This window comes from Dermacentor variabilis, chromosome 3 (genome assembly GCF_050947875.1).
Source record: "Dermacentor variabilis isolate Ectoservices chromosome 3, ASM5094787v1, whole genome shotgun sequence".
NCBI classification, from domain to species: domain Eukaryota; kingdom Metazoa; phylum Arthropoda; class Arachnida; order Ixodida; family Ixodidae; genus Dermacentor; species Dermacentor variabilis.
Window position 1 is genome coordinate 56,371,416 of NC_134570.1, and position 12,239 is coordinate 56,383,654.

The window sequence follows — 12,239 nt, forward strand, 5'->3', positions numbered from 1 at the left end:
GACCGACCTTGACAAGGTTGGCCACAATTAAGGAAACATCTCTCTTCTTTTCTTTTCTTTTCTTGGGAATAAGCGGGGAAGTAGTCGGTCGGGGTGTCAGCCTAAGCTTCAATCATAAAGTGTCAAGTACTGAGAGACTCTGTTGACAAAAATAATTATGTAAAACCTTAATTGTGTGCAAGTCACCATGCAAGTTACTATAATCTAACTTACCTCTTAACACATGGAGGAAGAAACAAAACACAATTTGATTGCAGATCATTTGCAATGCAACTAGTACTTTGGGCTGTTTTTCTGGGACTCCTTACCCCTACGTCGAGGTAGCCAATCGAGCGATTTGGAACACCTCATTTCCGAACTCTAGGAGCTACTATTTTCCTCCAGAACGGTACTTGGTACAAAATGGTACCCAACATAGTTTGCGGTAAAACAAAAGCTGAATCTGTAAAACCCAATTTCATGACGGACTGCAGGTTTGGATGCAAAAGCTTTTAATGTAGAACATACATGTGTATGTTATGTGTACATATAAATTTCTTTGTGCCCCTCTCCCTTAAAGTATCTTAATTATGCAATGTATCATTCACAGTTAGGAAAAGTCATGCTGATGAAATAACAAAGCAAGTGAAAACAAGCACATTTCAGTTTTCCTGAAACGGAAAACTCAGTCATGTCCACTTCGGCGAAAACGGCAGCGAAAAGCCGTCGGTCCTTTGAAGCAGCAACAAGCAGGTGTACATTTCTTAAACCCACACCGGAGAAAGTAAGTTAAGCAATGAATTAACAAAAGGAAAAGTCCTGTAAGAAAAAAAAAGGTAAAGTAGAAAAGATTCAGAAGGGGAACAACAAGCACATAATCTTTAAAAAATGAAACAACGAAAAAGCAGTTGACTGAAAGTGAGCAGCCTTGAAAGACAAAGCCTTCACACTTTTTTCACAACAAAGCAAAACTTCATCCACTCACCAACCTAAAAAAAAAAGAACACACACACACAAAGCAACAGGTGATTTTTTTCAATACTGTGCAAAACGTCTGCATGACATTTTGCATTGTGAAGCGATTCTCTGGCCTGCTTGTAAGGTAAACTTGTCTCACATATCATGTGTCACACAGGGCTTTGTTGTAGCAATAAGCAATTTCATTGGTAGAGGCAATATTTAAGGACTGCATTCAGTCTGCAGATGCAAACAGTTGGCCTAAGTCAAAATGCCAAGCCTCTCGCTTGTTTCACCCTTTGGCACAGGGCAAAAGTTTCTCAAATTCTTTTCACAAAAAAGTATTCATGAAAAGGGATGCCACACTCTGCTCTGACGAATGGCCTGTTGCCGATTTTAGGCTCATCAAAAAACATTGGTTTACTATCTTACTCCTGCAGAGCACCTATTTCTCTAATGTAAACATAGTTAGCATTTAGCTGTTTACGGCATGCACAAAGTAAGCATTTTCAGCAGAGGATATAATGCTAAAGAGACCGACAACTTTACCCAGTAAATGCCATTTCTTGTTCTCACAATACTATTATGACCCCGCTATCAAAGGTGTTTGGTTCAACGTGTAAACTGTGACACTTGCTCCTCCAAGGCGAAGTTACATGCTACCATTTTGTGAGGGAAGGAAATGCCATGATGTCGAGCCCCAAAATGTGCTCCTTTGGGAAATGGACCTGTACAGTACGATCGTCAATGTAGAAATGTTGAGTGAAAAATGTATGGATAGATAATGCATCCTGTACAACACAATGATACAGCTGGCTTACACTTATGGTGCCCTCAACTCTGTTTTGATAGCAGAAGAAGAATAAAACAAAAGCATTTTTCTTGCAAACCGACGATGCCAAATGTAGAACTACTCTGTGTTGATAAATTGCTCTTTCTACTACCTAGCCCAGCTACATGCACACACACACACACACACAATCACAAAAGAAAGAAAAGAAAGTGAAGTGGTCTCAACCACTTGCACAAATCACGCCACAGGCCACAATCAAAACACAACCCCAGCCATAAATGCAAACTAACTAAGTTAGAGCACAAGCGTGGCTCACTGATTTCCATTGGAGCCAAGACATATGTCAGATGATGAATGGAATGGAACACAACGTGCCAAAGTACTATTCCACGCCACGTGTAGAGAAAAAAAAAAACTATGACACTATCAAACTACAGACCAGGAGGGCCAGGTCACAGTCAACATCCGACCTTTTGACTAGAATGTTTCAGCGCATCGTTACCATCTCACCGCTACTGTAGCCGATGCTGCTATTCGGTGCAGTTCACGCACATGACCCACGTGTTCACAGGTGCGGATGTGGAAGTGGTAAGACAACAATGGTGCACTAAGACATCCCACCTATTTCCTTGTAACTGGACTTTGAAATGAAGCGCTGCGACACTGTTGCTTCGCCAAAGTGCTTGCATCAGTGTGACTGCAACTGCACGCAAGTACACGATGAGACTGTAGAGATCCTTTCAAGCCTCAAACTGCAGCACAAGCCTGACGCCACAGTGCTTCCGGCTCACCCCACCTTTGGCTGTGGACAAAATGGGACCCTGCCGCAGATGTGAATGCAAAGGCAAAAGCAACTGCAGTCTAAGGATAACACAAAATGTGTCCCTCCCCCAATCACAAGCCCACCCAACAGCTCAAATCCCCCCATCACCTCTCAAAGACAGTGGGAACACCATGGCCCACACAACACATAGGGCACATTCAAAGTTTGCAGAGGCAGAACAGCAGTGGGATGAAGGCTCCAATGGCAACGAAGATGGGAAGGAGGGCACTGCTGTCATCTCCCGTGTAGGGGTTTGGACTGCGAGGTCCCGAGGGCCTGCGTGGCTGGTGCTGAGATCCGGTAGCAGCGGAGTCGCCGGAAGCGTGCCTCGTAGGCACCTCCTCTTCTTCTTCCTCTTCCTCCTCTTCGAACTCTTGCAAGGGGGGCATCTCGGGCGCATCTGAATAGTGAAAAAGCACAAAGAGAGGACACTCCCCTAACTGCTCACCCCACGTTTCAGTTTCAAAAGACGCAGAGTGGGCCATGAGAAATGCCAGTTGGGATTGACTGCAACTATGATTGAAATGGGTGGCTGATGCGATAACAGAACACGGACAAGACACACAGCGTTTAGACAGGGCAAGAGAAGGCCTCTGCAGACAAACCTGTACAGCATGTGTGCCGTATGTTTCATATTCCTCCTAGATTTCTTGTTGCGTTGCATTATCTAATTGAAACAGAACTTTGCACCAATTTGCGTACCTTCTGCTGTTTCTGTAATTGTGACCCCATGGTGTTTATTGTGCACTTATATCTAAGCACATAAACGATTTTGCATCTCGCACCCTTGGTAACATGGCTGCCACAGTAAAAAATGGATTGACCACCTTGTGCTCTGCAGTAGAAAGTTATAGCCAGCGAGCTACTGAGGCAGGTGGAGGCAAAGCCTACCTAAAGGCAAACTGCAATGAAAAATAACTTTGGCTAAGTTGGTTATACATGCCTAATTTTGTTACGAACAGATTTTAAGTAGCACTTATGCAGACGATGCGGCTGCTCCCTAATCTCGAAGGTCATGCCCAGTTGCCGTGATGATTCTCAACATTCTGGGTTTTACATCATTTTTGGCGAGCATTAATGGCTTATGCTGACTTTTGATATGGAAAAGATATATCTTTTAGCTTTTTATGTCCCCTCCAATCGCACCTCAAGGGTAAAATTTTGAATTAAGGGCCTGCACTGCATCTACACTATCTGAAACTAAGCCTCTTATGCAGCCTAAAATTTTATTGAGGTTGGAATTAGAAGTGTCTTCGCTATGGACTGATTAACAAGAAAACTCAAGGAAAAAAAAGTCTCATTAGTCAGCCTTATGCTCTCTGCAAAAAAGGTTGCCTGCTAGTTGTCACTTAATGCTCTCCTAAAGCAAGATGACACAACAACAGTATTGGTAATGACACTTGTGGCAAGAAAATAGGCTATCGTTAGAGCCTATAATAATGGCAGATGGTTCACAACCTTGTTCTTTTATGTTACATGCAGAAAAGTCGCATACAATGTGTGTAAACAGATAAACCATGAACTGCAGGAATTGAATGTGTGTACCCAAAAAGAAATTGGCTGATTTCTGGGGTTTAACCTCCTGAGGGAACCATGTGGCTATGGGAACTGCCACAGTGGAGGGCTCTGGATTGATTTGATCACCTTGAGCATTTTAATGTGCGACTGCATATAAGTACACAACTAGTATTCATTTTGGCGCCGTCAAAATGCAGACCGGCAAACATTAGGTTCGCAAAATACTACAGTCGAAGCCCAAATATATGAAATTTCAGTTAGAAATAATAAAGATTGCTTCAGTACTGCAGATGTGAACCGTTTACTCAAATAATTCACAGTACTCGTTCCGTAGGAATGCTACGAATAGGAACACTCCTCTATGTGCACAGCCAAAATCATCAGTGTCACAGTCACAGATGGAAATATTTATCAAGTTTATTCAGGGGACAGCGGCTGAAAATAAATACTGCTGCCATTTTACATGCGTTCAGTGGAGTAGGTGGTGCTGCTGAGGGAATGCGTTGGGATAATCGAGTGGGTACAAAAGATCTGGCTCTGAAAATTAGTTGGCAACTGTATTTGTATTTTATATAGATTCTGCACTAAGCTGGGGTTCAAACAAAAAAACGTAGAACCTAACAACAGTTGCAAACGAGCTCTAAAACCCTGGCATTTTACAATAAAATTGTAAAAGATGGCAGCTATGGAAACGTGGCCAGACGTCAAACCTGCCACGTTGTCCTCAGTAGCTGCCAAAAATAAAGTAAAAAGGTTTTAAGCGAGAAATTTTCTGAAATTGAGGTTGTCATTCATGTATTAGCAGTACAATTAATTTTGTATGCTCTCGTACCAGTTCTGCGGGTTGGCATAATAATGCGCACCTTTAATAAAACAAGCGCAAGTCTTAGCCCATTATTATGTGCAGTCGCGATAGCATGAATAATGTGGGCATGTGCACTTGAGGCACAAAAAAGGAGCATCACTGCAGCATAGGTCTGCGGCCTCCCGTGTTTATTGCTTAGGCGAGATATCTTCTATCTCGAAAGCCATCTCCTCAGACAAGGCAAGCTGTGATAACGCCGGACAATGTGGGGTTATTTTTTTGCATCTGAAGATGTGCCTTGCATGAACTGCATGCTGCATTCTGGTGAGTGAGCTAAGCAGGTAGCAGCTTTGAAAAGTTTTTCAGGCAGTGGAGGATACCAAGTGCAATTTCAGATCCCAAAGTATTGCAAGAACACGTGCTAGAGATATTGCAAATATGATTATGCAACTGCACCGCACATCCTAAGTGCGTATACAAAATTTGAACATAATTAAATGACTGCAAGTATGCAAAAGTGCCACAGACGCTGCAAAACGACCGAGCTTGCAGTAAAGGACACACATGCAAGTTGAAAATTTGGATTCAAACAATTGCAGCAGACGCGAAATGTCTTAAATTTGTGGCATTTTAAGAGGATGCGAAACAGGGGGATATTCTTTCAAAAAGAATTTGGCTTCCTTTTATAGACTTGCCCAACTCGTGTTGCCCACGTGTGAACAAGTGTCATGAGCTCAAGCTTGACCAATATGCATGCAATTTCTCAAGCCACACAGCAACCATATGAGGTACATCTATTGCTATATATGACCACATGAGGTAATCAATTCCATTATACTTGAAAGTAGAGTGTCTGAGCTTAATTTTATAAACTAAAAGGTAGGTTAAAACTATGTGAAAAATGGGGACAGTGAAAGAAACACACAACACATCACGAGAGCAGACTGCCAACTGTTTATTCATGAAATCAGAGTATAGGCTATTTCAAGCAGGATCCCCAGCACATGACCGCATCGTCACTCACACTTGTGCAGATAACGTAAGAATTCTACAGACTAACTGTAACACAGTTCGTAAAAAATAACTGGAATGTAAAGAATAACGTAGGAGGCACCTTATCCCAACATTGCAAAGGGTGTAAAGGTAAAGATGAGGGTAAGCAAAAGATTCCTTGCAAGCCGATCTTGGAAAACATGATGTTTTTGTTCAGGTCGAGAGACCAGACAGAAGAGAGATTGTGGAAGCATTTCACATTACAAACTCTAGTGACAAGTCAGCACGCCGTCTGTTTTGCTTTTACACTAAGAAATTGCTTTTTTGGGAAGCCACTTGTGAGTTCTTGAGTTCATGCTGAGCTTCATCGTATATTAACGTGTTTCATTACTCTGCCCTCCTGCTATTTCACAAGTTTTCAGGTTTTAATTGTTTCAACTTTGCCTTTAGTTTGGTTAATTGTTGTCTTTTCATTCTCTCATTTTCATTATCTTTTGTCCTTTTTACGTCACTGGTGTTGACTTTGTTGCAACCACGTTTTACAGGTACCATTGCGCCTGTTCATTCCCTCACTTAGGTATTTCCTACACTTCGGTTACTGTTATGACATGTGCCATCTTCATTTCTTGATCACTCAATGTTTGTGCGCACCACAGAATGTTTCATGTTCTGAATCCCTCATGTTTATTTGGTACAAACCGTGTTACAGTTAGCCTGCAGAATTCACTCACTGCAGAATGCAGTGAGTGATGATGTGGTCATGTGCCGGGGATCCTGCTTGAAATAACCTATACTCTGATTTCACGAAGAAACAGTTGGCAGTCTGCGCTCATGGTGTGTTGTGTGTTTCTTTCACTGTCCTCGTTTTTGGCGCAGATTTAACTTATCTTCAAGTATGAACCAACTAGCCCTCAAGAATGTCCTACTATAAACTAAAACTTCAGAAAAAAATTTTTTAGCGAAAAGGGGTGACTTCTCATCTCTCTTTTACGAACACCTCGATTAGTGAAGCAATAGATTTGATAACTGCTTGATGGCCTCAGAGGGACCAATTCAACCCTCTCCCCCGGCACACACCCAACTAATTAAACAAAAAGAATACACTCCACTCTTACATGTGCATGCATGGTCACACACTAGCCACTAGCATGATAGAAGCCTAAAAATGGCATACGTGATGCAAACAAGAAGCAGAACATGTGTTAAAGCTGCTTACCATCAAGTGTCCCCCTCATCACATAGATGGCATTAACTTTTGGGTTATCCCGGTAGCCCTGGAAGACAAGGTGCATAAAACAGGCACATAATGTAATTTACTTAAATTACCAATGACTAAACTTGGTAGTTTTGTATGACATTTAAACAGAGCTGGCTGCTCGCTACTGCCCAAGCTCGTATTAGGGCAGCAGAAAAGCCGGCTCTGCTAGAAAACATTTTTCCCATTAAACCTTCTTAGCTTTTAAAACAAACAAATAAACAACAGCTAAGCAAGGTGCCCATTAGAGCACCGAATCACCAGCTTTATTAACATAAGTTCTGCAATTCCAACAAACTTTATCACTGCTGCTAATTCACTGTCCTATTGACGCTATTCGGTTATGTTCTAACTTCTCCCATTACAATGTTAATTCAATAGCAAGCCATAACAACAAACTCTATCATACTATTTTGATTTGGAGGCCACACCTGAGAGACAGCTAAACACATACTGGACTCACTAGCATCTTCATAATGAAGCCACAAATATAACATGAGGTCTAACCTTACCACATCTTGAGATATTATATACTACTCTATTACAGTCATATTGTGACCCAAATACCAGTCAACAGCTAGGAGGAGAAAAATTCTCAAGAAAAGTTCATTAAAAATTGTGTGTAAACTATATATATATAATGTTAAATAATTGAGAAATTGTGTCCTTGCCTATGTTGCTCTACTCTTGCTATTGCAGTAAGGCCACATACAGAATAACACGAGACCTAGGGCTTGATTTCTTGCATAGCTAAGGTGTTTTGTGGTAGGCCCAAGATGTGATTAAGTCACACGCACCGCATCGTAGCAAGTGTGCTGTATGGTGAGCCTCAAGACAATAAAACATGAAAAAAAAAATGATGTGCTATAATTGCATAAGTACCATGTGTCCCAATTGTCTATGTCGGTCATTGTACAGATAGCTGGCTTGTAACATGAATGATATCTATGACTGAAAATGGCCCCAGTATGCAGGACAGATAACAGCTGATAATGCAAGAGTGATACCGGTCAGAAAGAGAAAGCATGAAGAATGCTCAACACACCTTGTATTTGCACTTCACATTGTACTAAAGCCAGCGACTAGGGGCTACTTTCTCAATCAATCAACTTCAACAATACTTTCACTAATGCACGACAAGCCATCTAATGCGAGGCCTCAATCTGTCAATGGGCCTGCTGTTCTCGCCAATTGACAAAGCGAACAATTAACCTAAAGCGATCTCACCAAATTTTATTGATTCATGTTTATTTAGGCCACACACTTTTTACAAGTGCCAGTGAAAAATAAAGAAGAAAAAGAAGGAGAGGTGCATTGGGTCTACAACTTCAACTCCGCAATAAAAAACAAAATCACAGTTCTGCAAACTGCATTTACTGATCCAAGTCTAATGGCAAATGGTGCTGCGAGAACTAGTGTATGCTTAGGCAAGACTGAGGTTCAGCAATGAGGTTCAGCATTCAACAGAAATAGCTGTTTGACAAATATTAAATAAATAAATAAATAAATAAATAAATAAATAAATAAATAAATAAATAAATAAATAAATGGGGTAACATGCATGCAACCCACAAACACACTTTGTTGACCAAGTTGCTCATGTAGGCTTCTTTCTAAAGTTGCTGTTGTGGAGACAAAGTGGAGAACGCAGCTATTCTATACATTACTATAGCAGCAGAATTTTCATGTCCCAACGCTTATTGCGAGTACTATGGCTAGAGCGTTTACTAGGGGCTCTTTGGATGTGTTCTCGGTTCTGTTCAATGCCCTCAAAATGTCGCCTAGGCATATTTGTTTTTCTGTTCAATAAAATTCTGCCCTTGCAGCAAAATACATACGACTGCATGTTTAATCTGAGCACACGTTGGGTGCCTGACAACATGTGGTTCATACACTGTGCTTAGAATTCTGATATAAGTATAAACTGTATGCATCAACTCTGTAGGTGAGACAAGTGAGACAAGGGATGACTCTGTTTAAGAGAAGTTGCAGGAAGTGCTGCTGCCCGATTAAGCCAACACCGATTAAGAGCAGCTATTTTATTTAAAATGAAGCTGCATTCAACAAAATGTTGTGCATTATCAGGTACCTCGATTATTCATCAAGTTTATGGTATGATGAATGTGTCAGTCAAGTTTATGTAGCTGCAAGGCTTGTGTCCTGTTTGTTTTGTCTTACTCCTTTGCAGCGCTGTAGTCAATTTCCCAAAACAACTTGACTGCTCAACCTACATTACTGGTGATATTTACAATAATAGTTAAGGATGAGTGACAGTGTTTCTTAAAGCCAGTGCCAATTTCCCTACTCAAATATATGTGAAACGTATATTTGAGTAGGGAAACATATAATTGAGTGTGAAACAAGTAAATAATTTGAATGAATTTTGCTGCATTTAAGGGAGAAAGCTGAACTCTACCAACTGTGTGACTTTGATTCAGAACCTCAAGTTTATCTAAAAACTGTTGAAGATAGGTAAGCACTAAGTATACAAATTTGTTACTCAGCACCAACAAGAGATATCACGGTTACGTAAAACTGCATTTGTCACCTTCATGTGAAGTGGACAAAGCTTATACTGCTTATGTGAAATTTAACAAATGTTATGAGGGTTTTACAAAAGTCCTAATCACAAATTGGTGGTTTATTTCTGAGTGGCGTATAATGCATAAATTTTACCCATTTTCGATGTCTTAATAGGTATATATTGTAGAACTGCGATTTTGTTTTTCATTGCCAAGTTGAAGTTGTAAACCTGATGCTCCAGCTTTATGTTTTGTTCTCAAGAACATTTGTAAAAGATTGATGGCATAAATAAACAAGGCCATCCTCTACAGTCATTAGGTTTTACCTTCTTTGAAATGCAAGAAACGTCAGAAAAGCTCGCTGCCATGGATGCCAAGCAAAATTCTGTTCTCGCGTACTTGCAATGGGAGCTCCCTAGCTTTCTCCTGACATCCAGATTCACAATGCTCTCACAGGCTTTAATCTAGGAATGATAATGAGCAAAGCATATCTCCCTACCACTAAGTAAATAAATATGGATTGTCTGCACACCTTGATAAATTCAACCTTGATCTTTCCATCGTGCGTGGACTCTTCATCGTTGATACGCAGCTTGTTGCCTTTGATGCTGAACGCAATGTACTCATCATGAGCGACCCCTCGTCCTACTCTGGCATGGATGTCCAAGTCGGCCACCACAGTGTGCTGGCCATTTAAGACTACGTCGAAGACCTGCAAAGACATTTTTATCAAGTTCACTTGCTCACAACAGATTTGCAGAATATGGTTACACGACGATTCCAATTAACAAATTAAACGCTGTAGTTCCTCAGCAAATTAGCTTCCAACGACGGCATAACAATGCACAATGTTTTGTATTAACTTGTCAGCAATGTTTTACTGCTGCATCAATGTCTACAGAGTCCACAGTCTGTTTACCATATATGCACCTTGCTCTTCTTTCATATATTTTTCACAGCATGTGTTAAACTTACCTGTAAACCAGATCAAGATTCAAATCCTCCGCTAACATTCTGTTTCTCTTTTGCCAAAGAAATCTAATTTTGAAACGTCCGTCACTGCAAGGCTAGAGCTCCCTGCCTTTGAATGGATTGTCTGTAGCAGAAGCTGACATTTAAAAAGATAGATGTGGCATATATAATATTTAAAAATTGTGCGAAAGAAAAAAAAAAAAAGAAAGGCTGGATAAATGCCGTGAAGAGAGAACAGACGTCAGCAAAAGCGCGCGCCAAGCAACAATCCGAAAAAAAAAAAAAGAAATAGAAATGACGCACGTTCTGGGGCATGCAGACGTGTAAAAGACTGCAAACGTGTCAGAACATTAAGAAGGTGCCTCGTTGGCAGGGTAATCAAGGAATGAAAAAAAAAGAAAAGCACGGAAGCGTTGTAAGCTTTCACCTGCGCAGCTGCGTGGCTCAAGTACGAAAAAAGTGGAGACGAGTACAAAATAACCAAGAGATTTTCTCTCGGCCACTGTAACAACAAAGTAGGTGATCAGTTACGAAAAAGAAAGTAAAATAAAAAAAGTCATGTTGCGCATTCCGCCGAAAAGCAGCAGCGGGCTACAGCCGTATCACAGTATTGCGTGCCGCGAGCACATACACCGCACGCGAAGTTGGATCGAACGAACCGCAAACGAAACTGCGTAGCGGGCGCTGGAATCAATAAAAACGGGCAAAATTAACATCCACCGACCTAGCGCAAAATCACGCGAGAGCCGGTGCACGCGGTGTGCAGTTTAATCCGCACATGCTACGGAATCAACGCGAAAGTGGCAATGGAACGCCACGCAAGCCGACCGGCCGGTCGACCGAGCCGTGCAAGCTCACCTTTCGGCCCGGAGAATCGAAGTACACCTCGCAGAACTTTAGCACCAGGACGTAGTCGCCGTCCTTGTTGACGGGGATGTCGTAGCCGAAAGTGGCCGTGTGATAACGCTCGGTCTGGTAAAGGATGTGGTCCGGCCTGGGGGCCCGACCGATGACTAGAAGCTTGCCGTAATCGGATGCCGTGCCGACTTTTCCGAACAGCGGATCGCGTTTGTACCTGATGCCGTGGATGTCCACATGTTCCTCGCCGCCGGCGTTGATCGCGTATATGACTTCGCCTAGACTGAGCGCGGGATCGGAAAAACGGAGCAGCAGAACGAAGAGAAAAGGGGACACTACGAAGCGCCGCATATCTAAGCTAGCCGGCCGCCGGAGTTCAATAAAGCCTAGTGCACTAAATTTAAGGAAATTAGGAGACAGCGTTCGTCCAGGGACGACTTTCTACACCTTTCACACATGAACTAGTCTGCTTTCTACGCGCGATTCGAGTAGCAAGCGCGAACACATAGCGTCCACGGGCAAACCCCCCCGGCGGAACAGAAAATCCACGCGAAACGCCGCTCGCCGCGCCGCCGGTCGCGAAAAGCCACGCATCCTCGTTGTTAGATTCGTACGCCGATCGAGAACTCCGGCTAAAAATAAAATTTTCATTTTATTTAAATTTATTAATTTGTCTCAGCTTTGAAACATAAAGATATATTTTTGAATGGTAGTTTATGTTTTGTTCGTTTACAGACATTGGTATCACCTCAAGTGGGCTGTAT

The 12,239-nt window shown here is 41.8% G+C and overlaps 1 protein-coding gene across 1 annotated transcript; it reads right to left on the bottom strand.

Moving 5' to 3' along the window:
• Window positions 1–228: 228 nt before the first annotated feature.
• LOC142575683 (malectin) lies at window positions 229–12,041 on the bottom strand. Its single transcript, XM_075685230.1, has 4 exons — window positions 11,476–12,041; window positions 10,178–10,357; window positions 7,085–7,142; window positions 229–2,952 (listed from the first exon to the last, which is right to left on the bottom strand). The coding sequence occupies exons 1-4, from the start codon at window positions 11,824–11,826 to the stop codon at window positions 2,711–2,713; spliced, it is 831 nt and encodes a 276-aa protein (XP_075541345.1). The 5' UTR covers window positions 11,827–12,041; the 3' UTR covers window positions 229–2,710.
• Between the last annotated feature and the right edge of the window lie 198 nt (window positions 12,042–12,239).